Below are 16,455 nucleotides of genomic sequence, written 5' to 3'. Positions count from 1 at the left end.
TACGTCAGGACGTCAATTCAAAAGACAACTGTGTACTTACATTTTCCCATTACTTTCATATTGTGACAGTTCCACTTGAAAGTTAATACAAACTATTTTCGCGTTAAGATAGTTATAAACTAGGGAAAACTTACATCTTTTCAAACGACAAACAGAACAATTGAGTCTAGTACATTCAGTAGTAAGGGGCCTATAATGCTAACTTTATGATCCCTTAGTGTATGCATTCAGGGATATATATTAATCGGATCCGACAGGTAGTAGGATGTATGATTTCTGCTTCATTTCCTGTTCCTTGTTTGGTTGTGGGCTTAGAGCAGATTCATCCAGCCTACTATCTATTCGATCTTAGCTATATATATGTTCCATATACACCAAGTAATCATAAGGGGTACCAGGTATGGGCCAGGTCATATGACACTAATTCAACGCACCGTTTTCTAGTACAAAACATACTTTTCAAATAGAACATTTGGTATACAAAACTAGAAACTTAACCAGTAAAGGGTTTAATCCATTTTATTAAACCAGTATAAACTTAAAGGACCTTAGGTGGTTAATTCTATAATACCTTAGTTTATACATCAGGGTTATATATTATTAATACCCGATAGGTAGTTGGATGTGTGCTTTCCGCCTCATTTCCTGTTCCTTGTTTGGTTGTGGGCTTAGGGCAGATTCACACAATTAACTATCTGTTCGATATTAGATTATATATAGCTAGTATAAACTAAGTGATTATAGAAGGAACCACTATGGTTACCATTTTTACTAAAAGAAATAAGTGTTTTCTTAAAGAATGTTTACATCAAATTAAAGGAACTATTACAGTTAACTCCGTGAGTACCAAGTGAATACACTAGGGTTATATACAACAAGGATCTAACAACCAATGGGATGTGTGCCTTCCGCCTCATTTCCTGTTCCTTGTTTGGTTGTGGGCTTAGGGCGGATACACATAACCGATTGTTTGTTTACTCTGGGTTTTATATAACTTGTATCCATTTAGTACTCATAGAAAGGATTGTAGAGTCGTTTTTACTTATCTTTCATCAAAAGCAGGAAATATAGGATTTTCTGGAGGAACAGGCGAACTTTTCTAAAACAGAACTTACAACTTACTACACTTTCTTACAACTTACATTACATCACTAAAATCTTATGAACTCACCAGCTTAAATGCTGATCTACTCTTTCAAAATAACTTGTATTCTCAGGAGACCAGTAGACAGGTACGCGCACTGGGATTCAGAAGATGGAGCATAATAGCTTCATGTCTTTTTGTTATTTACTTTGTATTCTATGATTATGTGAACCACATACTTTGTAAACACTTTCATTCTAATGAAATGGTTGTATTACTTGGATTACTATGATGCATGTCTTGTGATACTAAACACGACGTCCTCCACCCCAGAACGTTTCCGCCGTTCTGGTTTTGGGGTGTGACATAAATGAACGAACATAAACAAACGAAGATAAACAAATACAATTGAATATATATGAACATAAACAAGCATATAATATAGTAATGTAAAAAAATCATTGAATATTTATGAACATAAATAAACATAAAAAAATAAACAAAAACAAACTTAAATAAACAATATAAACAAATGTTAACGAACATAAATAGATGAACGAGACCATTGTTAATGTTAACGGAAATTTTTGTTTCTTTTCATTGATTTATAAAATAAGTGAACATAAAAAAAATTCATGTTGTACGTTCGATTCCGTTATAGTCATATATGTAATTTAATAATAATAACTAGAAAGGTTACCCCCGCTACGCGGGGGCCAGAAGCTTTCAATGTTGTTTCCGAATCGATAAATATGAGAGACGTAGAAAGTGCAAGGATGACAAGCTCGGGCTTTGCCCCGGACCGTTTTGTTCATGTTTTTATGAAAAAATGTAAAAGTTTTGACTGCAAGGACCAGAAGTGTCAAAATGGCTAAAGAATTAAAGCGGTAAGAATTAGCAAGTTTTTGGAAAAGGGATCAAAGTTGTCCAACCGTTCAAGTTTTGTGGCCAAACTTTAAATATTAAAATGTTCCTAAATAGAAAAGGGATCAAAGTTGTCAAACCGTTAAAGTTTTGTGGCCAAACTTTAAATATTAAAAGGTTCCTAAAAAATGTAAAAATATCGATTATAAGGACCAAAAGTGTAAAAATGGCTAAAAAATGAGGACCAAAGTTGTCAAACCGTTAAAGTTTTGTGGCCAAACTTTAAATATTAAAAGGTTCCTAAATAGAAAAGGGATCAAAGTTGTCAAACCGTTAAAGTTTTGTGGCCAAACTATAAATATTAAAAAGTTCCTAAAAATGTAAAAATATCGATTACAAGGACCAAAAGTGTCAAAATGGCTAAAAATGAGGACCAAAGTTGTCAAACCGTTAAAGTTGTCAAACCGTTAAAGTTTTGTGGCCAAACTTTAAATATTAAAAGGTTCCTAAATAGAAAAGGGATCAAAGTTGTCAAACCGTTAAAGTTTTGTGGCCAAACTTTAAATATTAAAAGGTTCCTAAAAAATGTAAAAATATCGATTACAAGGACCAAAAGTGTCAAAATTGCTAAAAAATGAGGACCAAAGTTGCCAAAGTACAGGGACCAATTCTGCCAAAAAAAAAACATAAAGTCCAGGGACTAAAATAGACAAAAATTATGGAAGTTCACTGTTCATAAGAAACAATTTCCATAATATATATAATAATAATAATAATAATATCAACAACCAAATAGTAATAGTACTAATGATAAACTAATAAATAAATAAAATAAAACATAATAATTCTAAATTTAATAATAAAAAAATAATAATTGTAAAGAGGAAGATAATAATAATAATAAGACAAAACTACACAAATGGTCCCTGTGGTTTGCTCAAAATTGCCACTTTGGTCCAAAAAGGTTTGGACTAGCACAAGAAGTCCAAAGTTTTCATTTTGTTGCTTGTTTGGTTCAATCTATTTTGATTTTTTTCAAAATGACGGATTTGCCTCTGTTAATATGATTTTCTTTTTTTCTTATTTATTTTTCTGATTTTGCATTTAAAAAAATAAAAATAAAAATAAAATAAAAATAAATCACTCTCTCTCTTATTTCTTTTTATTTTTCTGAATTTAGATTTTAAAAAATAAAAAATAAAAATAAAATATCTCTCTCTTCTCTTGTCTCTCTCTCTCTCTCACAAAGACCATCACCCGTCACTTGAAATCGTTGAAGAACCCTAAGGTTTTCCAAATCACTGAAATTGGAGTTTAAATTCCAATCGAGCATGCTCCCTTCGAGATTAATCGCTTCCATCTTTTTCATACCCTAAATTTCATCGGCAATTTCACAACTTAAATCATTGAACGAGAGATCAAGCTTAGTTTCTCAATTAAATTCTTGTAGTTATCAGCCTCTTCACCTTCAATCTCTTCATCTTCTTCCCTATTTTTTGTTGTTTCATCTTTCAAGTCCTGATTCGGGCTTGAGTCCCCAATCAGATAGCAGTCGCTTCAACCCTAATTGACGCGAATCATTCTTGTGGATATCAGGAGGAATAATGTTGGATTTTGAGAAAATTTGTGGCTTAACGAAGTAATTTTCTCTCTCTACCCGGTTGGCGTATGATGCTTCCGGTGTGCTCACAGCTAAGTGACCGATAATCAATCCCGTTAGTCGGAGTGATGAAGATCTGAAATTCGTGATCACAATCTCTAAGCTTATATCATCTTCTTTCAAAGTTACAATGTGTTTTATTTCAATTTTGTCTTCTATATTGCTACTAATCAGTTCTGCCTAAGAACATTAGGGAAATTTCAATTCATTCATACAGAGGAACGGAAAATAGATATCGTGAATTGAGTATTCACCTGAATTGTCTGGACTTCCTCCAACATTGCAAAGATTCCAGATAGTAGGAGACCATGAAATCCATTCATTTTTCTTATCGTGAACTTTCTCCGAGGTTTGTGAAGGAAGTGTCATGGCCGCTAAATTCTGTTTCGAGGTAATCGACGTTGATAGGTTGGTGTGGAATCGAAGCGGCTCTTGCAACTAAAAATTTATGGTGGAGGCGTTGAAGTTATGGTGAGGTGGAATGAGATTAAAGGTGATTTTGATGATGAGATTTGTTGAAGGTTGAAGATGGATGATGTTGGATGTGTTTGTGTGTGTGTGTGTGTGTGTGAGAGAGAGAGAGAGAGAGAGAGAGAGAAGAGAGAGATATTTTATTTTTATTTTTTATTTTTTTAAATCTAAAATCAGAAAAATAAAAACAAATAAGAGAGAGAGAGAGTGATTTATTTTTATTTTTTTAAATATAAAATCAGAAAAACAAATAAGAAAAAAAAATCATATTAACAGGAGCGAATCCGTCATTTTGAAAAAAATCAATACAGATTGGACCAAACAAGCAACAAAATGAAAACTTTGGACCTTTGATGCTAGTTCAAACCTTTTTGGACCAAAGTGGCAATTTTGAGCAAAACACATGGACCATTTGTGCAGTTTTGTCTAATAATAATAATAATAATAATAATAATAATAATAATCTAGAGAAAAAACGGGGCAATGAAAACTTTTACTATATATTACATACAAAATTTCGAAAAAAAATGGTTTTTTTTTTTTTTTTTTTTTTTTTTTTAACGATAATCGGTAGCAAATTACCTACGGAATACTTACAGAAATTGAAAAAATATTGCCTTTTCCGTTTATGGAGGTATCAATTCTATAGCAATTTACCTACGGAATAACTATGCAAGAAGAAATATGTGAGGCTTTTTAAACTTCCGTAACAATTCCATAATAAATTACCTACGGAGTACCCACGAATAGTTTTATATAACTACTAGGCGAATGCTCGCGCGTTGCGTGGGATATATAAAAATATTTTATATTAAAAATAACTAAATCATTGTTATTAACAATTAAATAATAATTTCATAAAAAATATAAAAAATGATTTTTAGTATTGTTATTATGTTGAACTATATTATAAGAGATAAGGTTGGGAACTTGAAGTTGTTTTGCATATACAAAGTTATATGATTAAAATAGAAAAAAAATTAATTTTTAAAAATAAATAAATCGTTATTGTTATCTATTAAATAATAATTTCATATTAAATTAAAACGTTTATATTAAATATTATCATTATGTAGAAAATACGATAATAGAGACATATTTTTATCTATCTTAAATTTTATCATTCTGTACAACATATGATAATAGAGACAACTTTTTATCTTAAATAGTAAAAAAAATGTTTTGTATCATAAATATTACTATAATTATGTAGAACATATGATAATAGTGACGTCTTTTATAAGGTTAAAACTTTAAATTGTATTAGATACAGAGTTGTAAAACTTGGCTAACACAACCAAATACTCGACATGTTACTTAAACTCGGCCTCCAATGGAAGCGATTTTTCCTAACTCAGCCAGAAGACACTCGGATCCTTATTAAACTCGATCCAAATAGTAATAGTACTAATGATAAACTAATAAATAAATAAAATAAAACATAATAATTCTAAATTTAATAATAAAAAAATAATAATTGTAAAGAGGAAGATAATAATAATAATAAGACAAAACTGCACAAATGGTCCCTGTGGTTTGCTCAAAATTGCCACTTTGGTCCAAAAAGGTTTGGACTAGCACAAGAAGTCCAAAGTTTTCATTTTGTTGCTTGTTTGGTTTAATCTATTTTGATTTTTTTCAAAATGACGGATTTGCCTCTGTTAATATGATTTTCTTTTTTTCTTATTTATTTTTCTGATTTTGCATTTAAAAAAATAAAAATAAAAATAAAATAAAAATAAATCACTCTCTCTCTTATTTCTTTTTATTTTTCTAAATTTAGATTTTAAAAAATAAAAAATAAAAATAAAATATCTCTCTCTTCTCTTGTCTCTCTCTCTCTCTCACAAAGACCATCACCCGTCACTTGAAATCGTTGAAGAACCCTAAGGTTTTCCAAATCACTGAAATTGGAGTTTAAATTCCAATCGAGCATGCTCCCTTCGAGATTAATCGCTTCCATCTTTTTCATACCCTAAATTTCATCGGCAATTTCACAACTTAAATCATTGAACGAGAGATCAAGCTTAGTTTCTCAATTAAATTCTTGTAGTTATCAGCCTCTTCACCTTCAATCTCTTCATCTTCTTCCCTATTTTTTGTTGTTTCATCTTTCAAGTCCTGATTCGGGCTTGAGTCCCCAATCAGATAGCAGTCGCTTCAACCCTAATTGACGCGAATCATTCTTGTGGATATCAGGAGGAATAATGTTGGATTTTGAGAAAATTTGTGGCTTAACGAAGTAATTTTCTCTCTCTACCCGGTTGGCGTATGATGCTTCCGGTGTGCTCACAGCTAAGTGACCGATAATCAATCCCGTTAGTCGGAGTGATGAAGATCTGAAATTCGTGATCACAATCTCTAAGCTTATATCATCTTCTTTCAAAGTTACAATGTGTTTTATTTCAATTTTGTCTTCTATATTGCTACTAATCAGTTCTGCCTAAGAACATTAGGGAAATTTCAATTCATTCATACAGAGGAACGGAAAATAGATATCGTGAATTGAGTATTCACCTGAATTGTCTGGACTTCCTCCAACATTGCAAAGATTCCAGATAGTAGGAGACCATGAAATCCATTCATTTTTCTTATCGTGAACTTTCTCCGAGGTTTGTGAAGGAAGTGTCATGGCCGCTAAATTCTGTTTCGAGGTAATCGACGTTGATAGGTTGGTGTGGAATCGAAGCGGATCTTGCAACTAAAAATTTATGGTGGAGGCGTTGAAGTTATGGTGAGGTGGAATGAGATTAAAGGTGATTTTGATGATGAGATTTGTTGAAGGTTGAAGATGGATGATGTTGGATGTGTTTGTGTGTGTGTGTGTGTGTGTGTGAGAGAGAGAGAGAGAGAGAGAGAGAAGAGAGAGATATTTTATTTTTATTTTTTATTTTTTTAAATCTAAAATCAGAAAAATAAAAACAAATAAGAGAGAGAGAGAGTGATTTATTTTTATTTTTTTAAATATAAAATCAGAAAAACAAATAAGAAAAAAAAAATCATATTAACAGGAGCGAATCCGTCATTTTGAAAAAAATCAATACAGATTGGACCAAACAAGCAACAAAATGAAAACTTTGGACCTTTGATGCTAGTTCAAACCTTTTTGGACCAAAGTGGCAATTTTGAGCAAAACACATGGACCATTTGTGCAGTTTTGTCTAATAATAATAATAATAATAATAATAATAATAATAATAATAATAATAATAATAATCTAGAGAAAAAACGGGGCAATGAAAACTTTTACTATATATTACATACAAAATTTCGAAAAAAAATGGCTTTTTTTTTTTTTTTTTTTTTTTTTTTTTTTTTTTTAACGATAATCGGTAGCAAATTACCTACGGAATACTTACAGAAATTGAAAAAATAATGCCTTTTCCGTTTATGGAGGTATCAATTCTATAGCAATTTACCTACGGAATAACTATGCAAGAAGAAATATGTGAGGCTTTTTAAACTTCCGTAACAATTCCATAATAAATTACCTACGGAGTACCCACGAATAGTTTTATATAACTACTAGGCGAATGCTCGCGCGTTGCGTAGGATATATAAAAATATTTTATATTAAAAATAACTAAATCATTGTTATTAACAATTAAATAATAATTTCATAAAAAATATAAAAAATGATTTTTAGTATTGTTATTATGTTGAACTATATTATAAGAGATAAGGTTGGGAACTTGAAGTTGTTTTGCATATACAAAGTTATATGATTAAAATAGAAAAAAAATTAATTTTTAAAAATAAATAAATCGTTATTGTTATCTATTAAATAATAATTTCATATTAAATTAAAACGTTTATATTAAATATTATCATTATGTAGAAAATACGATAATAGAGACATATTTTTATCTATCTTAAATTTTATCATTCTGTACAACATATGATAATAGAGACAACTTTTTATCTTAAATAGTAAAAAAAATGTTTTGTATCATAAATATTACTATAATTATGTAGAACATATGATAATAGTGACGTCTTTTATAAGGTTAAAACTTTAAATTGTATTAGATACAGAGTTGTAAAACTTGGCTAACACAACCAAATACTCGACATGTTACTTAAACTCGGCCTCCAATGGAAGCGATTTTTCCTAACTCAGCCAGAAGACACTCGGATCCTTATTAAACTCGATCCAAATCTAAAAAATACGGTCCAAAATCATTTTCGAAATTTTAAAATTTAATTGGTCACTTGTCGATAAAGACAATCTCACCAAAGAATACACTCACCGTCCTAGAAAGTTAGATGCAAGGAAGATCTCATGGCTTAGTCCCTTTGAAATATTTCACAACCTTTCCTATTTATAGAGGAGAATACATTCTCTTGTTTACTCTCACGATCAATGTGGGATGAAGACATTTTAGTTAAACTCATTTCTTTATTTGCCAATAATTTCATTTTGTTAAATAAAATATTAAATAATAAAAATAAAATGTTATCCAGAAAATTTATTGTTCAATAGTTCCATTTTTCAGTAATCTCGTAAGTTGCTATTAAAAATTAAGTTTTTATTGAATAACTTTTTGTTAAATCCTAAAATCATAAATTCAGTTAGGTACTTAATATAGAAAGTTTGTTTATATGTATTTTCATGATTCAAAATGTCATTATAAAATGAATTCATTTATAAAATATAATCGGGTATATATTTCGTGCTTTTGAATCAAAGTGATTTTTCAAACAATTATAATTTTATGATTAGGTAGATTTTTTTATATTTATATAACATTATGTAACTAATAATATTATTATAAACAATTTGAATAATCATGGGAGTTTCAAATGTATGTTGTGAAAGGAAAATGTTTCATTTATCGGTCCAAATTGATCAAACTCGGACCGATTCAGCTTAATATACCAAACTACATAACGTTTTTTCTATTGAAACCCGGTTTGTATATATTTTGTGTTTTTGAATCAAATTTATTTTTCAAACAATTATAATTTTATGTTTAGGTAACTTATTTATAATATTATTAGAAACAATTTGAAAAATCATGGGAGTTTCAAATGTATGTGCTGAAAGGAAAATGCTTCCTTTATCGGTCCAAATTGATCAAAGTCAGACCGATTCAACTCAATATACCAAACTACATTACGGTTTTTCAACTGAAACTCTGTTTGAACCTAAAAAAAATCTTGTTCAAAACCATTTTCGGGATTCTAAAACTTACATGGACAGTCTCAACAAAGAATACCCTCAACATCCTAAAAAGGTAGGCATAAGGAAGTTCTCATGGTTTGGTCCCTTTGAAACATTTCACAACCTTTCCTATTTATAGAAGAGGAAACGTTCTCTTGTTTACTCTCACCGTCGATGTGGGATGAAGACATTGTAATAAAACACGCTTTCTTGTTTATAAAACATTATTCAACTTATTTAGTAAAACACCCTTTCTCTTGTTTACCCTTTCTTTATTGTTCAATAGTTCCGTTTTTCTATAATCTCGTAAGTTGCTATCCAAAAAAGTAAGTTTTTACTGAATAATTTTTTGTTCAATTCTAAAATCATAAATTCAGTTAGGTACTTAATATAGAAAGTTTGTTTATATGTATTTTCAAGATTCAAAAGTTCATTATAAAAAGAATTCATTTATAAAATATAATCTGCGTATATATTTCGTGCTTTTGATCAAATCGAATTTTCAAACAATTATAATTTTATGTTTAGGTAGATGTTTTTTTATATTTATATAACATTATGTAACTTTTTTAAAATATCATTGGAAACAATTTGAAAAATCATAGGAGTTTCAAATGTATGTAGTGAAAGGAAAATGCTTCTTTTATGGTCCAAATAAATCAAACTTGGACCGATTCAACTAAATATACCAAACTACATATTTTTTTTCTAGTGAAACCCGGTTTGTATATATTTCGTGCTTTTAAATCAAAGTGATTTTTCAAACAGTTATAATTTTAGGTTTAGGTAGATGTTTTTTTATATTTATATAAAATTATGTAACTTATTTATAATATTATTAGAAATAATTTGAAAAATCATGGGAGTGTCAAATGTTTGTTGTGAATGGAAAATGATTTCTTTATTGGTCCAAATTGATCCAGCTCCGGTTCAACTCAATATACCCAACTACATAATTTTTTTTCTAACTGAAACACGGTTTAAACCTGAAAAAATTCGGTTCAAAACCATTTTTGGAATTCTAAAAGTTAATTGGACACCTGCCAATATAGACAATCTCACCAAAAAATACCTTCAAAATCCTACAAAGGTAGGCATGAGGAAGTTCTCATGGTTTGGTCCCTTTGAAACATTTCACAACCTTTCCTGTTTATAGAAGAGGAAACATTCTCTTGTTTACTCTCACCATCGATGTGGGATGAAGAGATTGTAATAAAACACCATTTCTTGTTTATAGAACATTATTTAATTTATTTATAATATTATTGTAAAGAAATTGAAAAGTAATGAGAGTTTCAAATAAATTTGGTGAAATGAAGTTAAAAAAAGGGGTTTCAAATGCATGAGATTCAAAAAAAAAAATGCTAACTTTATAAGTATGTATGATTGTATCAAAATTCCATCATTGAATTAGGGCCAACATTTATTAGGCGATTGAGTGACTTCTTATATAGTTGATAATAATAAGTAGGGTAGTTAATATGGTTTTAAAAACAGATTCTTTAATTGTCAAGATGGTTGTTAGCTGACAGTTGTTTGCAATTGATTAATATTAATATAAATTATGTAATAGTTAACTATAATATATATATATATATATATATATATATATATATATATATATATATATATATATATATATATATATATATATAAAAGAAAATTATTCTGCTACAAGTTTCCTGTAGCAGTCGGATTGTTTCATTAAAGTTTGTGTTGTGCAGGTTTATTTTTAGGTGTCCAGAAAGTTGTAATAGTTTCTATTTTCTCCAATTTTGACCACGTAACATCTCGCTAGTGTTAATTAATTAAGAATATTTATGTGTTGTAAAAAAAAAAGTTTACTACATGCTATATATGAATATCGACATACATATTCTATTTGTAAGATTACATGCATATCCTTTGAGTTCTCTGTATAACAAGAACTGAATTGTTTTTCTTTCTTTTGCTTTTAAAAAGCCTTCATGAACGTATATATTGACTGAGCAAACACTTGACTTGGTCCATATTGTTGAGCTCATGAGCATTATATTATTGATCTTGTGCTCCACTATCCCCAGCCACTTTATTGACCTCACACAATATTACATATGATATCACATGGATTGGATCACACCCATGATGTTCCTAATTGAGCCATATTTTAACAAATATAAATTAACCTACTTAATTTCAAACATACTTTTATTCCTAACTATATATTGTACACATATTAAAAATATTTTATTGATTACTAATCAGTCGAACAAAAGCCTAACGTAGGTTAGTTAAATAGACAAAATAGTTGCCAAACCCATGGCCGGAAGATCAAGAGGCATGCACTATAACTTTTTAATACTGGTCACGAACGTGTCTAACAAAAACTCTGAAAAGATCAATCAATGGAAACATATGATTGTTATATACAGTTTCTGCTGGTACCTACATGACCAAGTCCATATCTAGGGCCAATGGGTAAACTCTTGCAAGCTTGTGAGTGTTTCCTTTTGAAAATTTGTTTACTGGGACCAATCTTGTCTCATAAAGTTTGCCAAACCATTATAAAGTTAATTTTTGAGATGTCATTTTAGCATAAAATCACAAAGAAGTTGATGTTGTACTTGCCATTCAATTACATCGAATACCCACTAGTTGAAATTCTGGACTTTTCATATACCTGATAAATAATAATCTACTTTACAAAGAACTTTTCAAACATTGATCTATACATACCAAGTACAAGTAAATTACGAGACCTTTTTCCACGCTTAAGAAATGAATTAAAGGTAATTAAATAAAACCAATAATTTATGTTAAAGCAAAGAGTTGAAAATAAGCTCTTGCTTGAGACGCAAAAGCATATGAAGTTGACTCGTTTTGTAAATGAGATACATAATGATGCGCAATGCAAGATGTTATCGTTACTTGTATAGATTTTGTTAGATAGAAATCATTTTGATTAAATTTTCTCATAATGGTTGTTCGGGAACAAAAGATTGTAATTGTACATATAAGGGGAATCTTTATTTTGCCTAATATCTAGAAGCTTTAATTTGGATATAATTGAACTGTATTCAGTATTCACTATTCATTTGATTATCTTTTATAAATTTCGTAAATTGTCCTATACTTCACTCAAAACATGATTTTTAATTTTCATATAGTTCAGTATAATCAAATACTACATATATATTTGATGCACAAGCAAATATACATCCATATAGTTGAATAATGGATTGATCGATATTTTTCTTTTATGATAAAAACATGTATATTATGCAATGCAAATTAATATGAAAACATGGAAATTCCAAATCTGAAAAATGGGTAGAGAAATAAAAGTAGGCAATGCATAAATTTGACTGACTATGTGTACATGTGGGGAATGACTAGTGCTCCTTCTAGGTGTATACAGCCATGCAGATAAATATAAAAGAATGCAGCCACATCTTTAGTTACCCTACGTGCCCATCAAGGCGTCACAAATTTCTCATGGAAGAAGATTAAGAACTAGTTGTCAATAATGTGTTACAAATTAATTATGATACTAACTAATTCCAAAAATTTCTTGGTTACAAATACTTTGTTTTTCCGTATACATATAATTAAGTGTGCATTAATCATTTTGGAAGGTTTTTATTTTGTAGTTCTTGTGCATATAAAATGAAGTTAATTCTATGTTCAATTGGTGCAAAATGATGATGATGATGAACGATAACTAATAAAATAACTAAGAATTTCATCATTCTATAATCATCGCAACATGTTGCTTTCTAGTTTTTCTATTATTTCAGAAATAACATATCATTATTGAAATTTATGGTGTATTATGCACCTAATTCTTAATTATTATTCATGTAACTATAACCAACACGTTAACTAAATGTTGTCAATAAAAGTGTATATATAAAAGCTGGAGACAAATGATTTTAGTATGATCTTTGCACATTCGTATGTTTAGTCGGATATATCCTTCTAAAATTCCTATGTTCTAGTCTATTTCCATGCAATCCCACTTAATAATTCTGACAGGTAAAGTATGAATCAATCTACTTGTATATTACAGATAAGATATATAACGTGAGGATAATGAAAGTAGCGTACAAGAAAACAACGTTTGCATGAGTGTAATGGATAAACTAAGAAATCTCAGTAAATCAGAATGAAAGTGATAGTGAATTAAGAAAAACAAATTAAATAAATACCCCATGAAAATGCCACAACGATTTGTCCTCAAATAGATTCGATGTCAACACTTACCGCATGCTAATTTGTACCCTCCCTAAACTCTTACTGAAACCGACTAGGCTGCTGATCACGATGACAATTTTGCATTACCTCACGTCGGCAATCTTCATAGGCCATTTGAGGAGGAGCGCATACAAGAGTTTCACCCCAGCTAGGTGTACTTTCTGCAGAAGAACTTGTACAATTGCTTCCATTAATGAGATTATCCAAACCCCCTACCAACCCATCAAACTGGTCTAATTGTGTGGTGTTGTAAACCAATTCATTGATCTCATACGGGTAATTGTTAAATTCTTGAAACAGGTTTATTCCATCCCCATTTGGATAATAGTGTGTGTTTGCCAACTGGGGATGATAAGCGGTAGTAGAGATAGGTTTTTCACAGTTCTGGTGGAACATTTCGGCTTGGTTTGAGGTTGTGTCAAAAGGGTATTGGTTGAAATTGGGAACTTGGTTTTTGACATGAAGTTCTTGATGAAGTTGATCAGGGTTTGTGAGAATCAAAGGGAATTCTGAAGGCCAGTATGATTGATAAAGATTCATGCTCATGCATAAAGATGGTGCCTTTAACTCCTCAAACACCTCTCTCTTCATTTCTTGCTTGACTTGCGCACCTCTCTTTGACGATTGTTGATCTTTACGCTGCTTTCCCAAAAGCTTTTTCTTTAGCCTCGTGTTCCAGTAGTTTTTTATATCATTATCAGTTCTTCCAGGTAATTGTGCTGCGATGATAGACCACCTTCAAAACAAATTAACAATTTATTACCATGTTCTTGACACATAAGTAATGAATCGTGTGTTAAAAGAAAGTTGAATATTCATCCATATATTACCGGCTTCCAATACTAAGATATAGGGTGCAAATGATGTGATCTTCTTCTTCGGAGAAAGATCCATGCTTTATGTTTGGGCGAAGATAATTTAACCATCTAAGGCGACAACTCTTGCCACACCTTTTGAGTCCTGGTCAATTAATTAAAACTACTGAATATATATATAATAAAATTGTTAAAGTTTGATCAAGATATATAGTAGTTATCTTGTATCAAACATTAAAACATATACAAGATTGATTAGATCAGCTTCTTTGGGTGTTATTTTATGTAACGATTGAAGAAGGTGGAAAAGGATTACCGATTTTGTGAGGTAGAGCAATCCAGTTGCCTCCGGTGCCATGTTCTTCAATGTAAGACTTGAGTTTGGCATCTTCTTCAGGTGACCAAGGTCCTCTTTTGACGTTGGCTTTGTCACAGCAAGGTGCTCTTCCCATTGTAATTATTAGGATTCTTGGTGATACCTTTTGCTTCTACTTCTGCTTCGATCAAGTGGAGTTGTTGATGTTTGGTTTTATCTCTTTATTCTCATATACCCATGCCTTTAGGGTACATGATGATGATAATAATAATATATCTACAGATATATATAAATATAGATATACAGACAGAGAGAGGGGGTGAGGGGTGTTGTTTGCTGGAGAAGAAAGATGAGGATTAAAGAGAATGATCACTGGATTTTCAAAAAGGTGAAGTTGGAAAAAGAGGCATGAAGCTTTGAAATACTATTAATTATATTAAATTAAATTAATTAAAAATTAAGAGTAATAGAATAAGGAGGCAACCCGGAATGCCACAACTGTTAGCACCAGGTATTTTCTCATTTGTCTTTCTCCCACCTCCAGAATCTCTGTCGTTACATTGTTATTTTTATATGCATTCGTTTTCTTTACCAGTTTCTATTTAACAAGTTATATAGAAGTAGTTATTATTATTTTGTTTACTTTTTTTATTTAACCACTGTTTTTAAAATCTTTCCAATAAAACAGCATAAATTTCGAACTTTTTTTTTTCAAAATAACCACCATTAACTCTTTACTATAACTGGCAAATGTGGAATCAATAACCGGCCAATTGATTCCTTATACAAGTGAAACTAAAAAAAAATTGAAGAATAAAAAATTCTAGTTGTGGATCGGGTTGTACTACTTCGAACATTTAAACATGATTCAGTAGTTATATTAAACTTCTTACAATTTGGCTCAACGAAGTCTTATATCTTGAAATATTTTTATAATTGTATCATTATCGACACTTTTTTAAACACTTTTTTTGAAAAAGGACACTACACTGTCACTCAAATTGATCATCCATTTTGTTGTGTATCTCTTTATCGACTTTGTTGTTAAAAATGTGTGATCCATATTTGTTGTTACAACGAGTAACATCAATGCAAATTTCAATAGAAGATAAATCTTAGAAAAAAATTTATGCTTCTTTTCTTCGACAACCTTTTTGGTAAGGTCTGCAATGCTCTTCAAACGATTAAATCGTTCATCTTGTCGCACATCTTTTACTTAATTTCAAAGTTTTACTTCAAGAACTCGAAGATCATATTTTGTTGGAAACTCTTTCCGCTAAAGTGTAGCCATTTTCTTTATTTTATCCAAACTAAAGGCTTTGAAAGACTCACTCGTGCACAAACAAACATTACAAACAAGTAAATTCGTGTTGACTTCATTTAAATGATATTTTAGCTCTTGAAGTTGCATAGAAATCAGCGTCTTAAAAACATCAACATGATATTAGTACAAATTGTTAACCTTTAAATAAAAAGAATGTTTTATATATTAATAACTAATGAAAAAACACAATAAATAAATAAATCAACTTCGTGGTCGATAGTAGCACACATTACCAACATGTAAACATCTTCAACGATTTTATTATATTATGCATCTTCCATATCCACGACTTGAACTTTATTTTTATCACAAAACAAAGTAAACTTCCTTAAAAGTGGTATCTATCCTACATCCTTAATCTCTTATTTCTTAAATTGCTTTTTTAAAGCTACTTACTTGATTCATGGCATTTATAATATCTTGGTATTTTTTTTGTAGTGTTCTATTTAAATGATACGTGACTCCCAAGATATCAATCATCAAGTATAGATGAAAAACATAATCAAACGCTTTTAATGACTTTA

The 16,455-nt window shown here is 30.1% G+C and overlaps 1 protein-coding gene and 1 pseudogene across 1 annotated transcript; both read right to left on the bottom strand.

Moving 5' to 3' along the window:
* Positions 1–3,346: 3,346 nt before the first annotated feature.
* On the bottom strand, positions 3,347–3,977 carry LOC145164345 (uncharacterized; annotated as a pseudogene).
* A 9,427-nt stretch (positions 3,978–13,404) lies between these two features.
* Positions 13,405–14,978, bottom strand: MYB84 (myb domain protein 84). The gene is made up of 3 exons (XM_079085945.1): positions 14,608–14,978; positions 14,307–14,436; positions 13,405–14,212 (listed from the first exon to the last, which is right to left on the bottom strand). The coding sequence occupies exons 1-3, from the start codon at positions 14,741–14,743 to the stop codon at positions 13,516–13,518; spliced, it is 963 nt and encodes a 320-aa protein (XP_078942071.1). The 5' UTR covers positions 14,744–14,978; the 3' UTR covers positions 13,405–13,515.
* Between the last annotated feature and the right edge of the window lie 1,477 nt (positions 14,979–16,455).

The sequence above is a fragment of the Lactuca virosa genome, chromosome 3, assembly GCF_052849685.1.
Source record: "Lactuca virosa cultivar CGN04683 chromosome 3, Lactuca_virosa_CGN04683_v6, whole genome shotgun sequence".
NCBI classification, from domain to species: Eukaryota; Viridiplantae; Streptophyta; class Magnoliopsida; order Asterales; family Asteraceae; genus Lactuca; species Lactuca virosa.
Note: the sequence above shows the minus strand (reverse complement) of the source record. Positions and strands in the feature narration are given on the sequence as shown.

Coding starts and splice junctions, on each gene's coding strand:
- MYB84 (XM_079085945.1), bottom strand. CDS start 14,743: ATGGGAAGAGCACCTTGCTGTGACAAAGCCAACGTCAAAAGAGGACCT. Junction 14,437..14,607: donor TGCTCTACCTCACAAAATCG/GTAATCCTTTTC, acceptor TTAATTGACCAG/GACTCAAAAGGTGTGGCAAG. Junction 14,213..14,306: donor TATCTTAGTATTGGAAGCCG/GTAATATATGGA, acceptor TTTGTTTTGAAG/GTGGTCTATCATCGCAGCAC.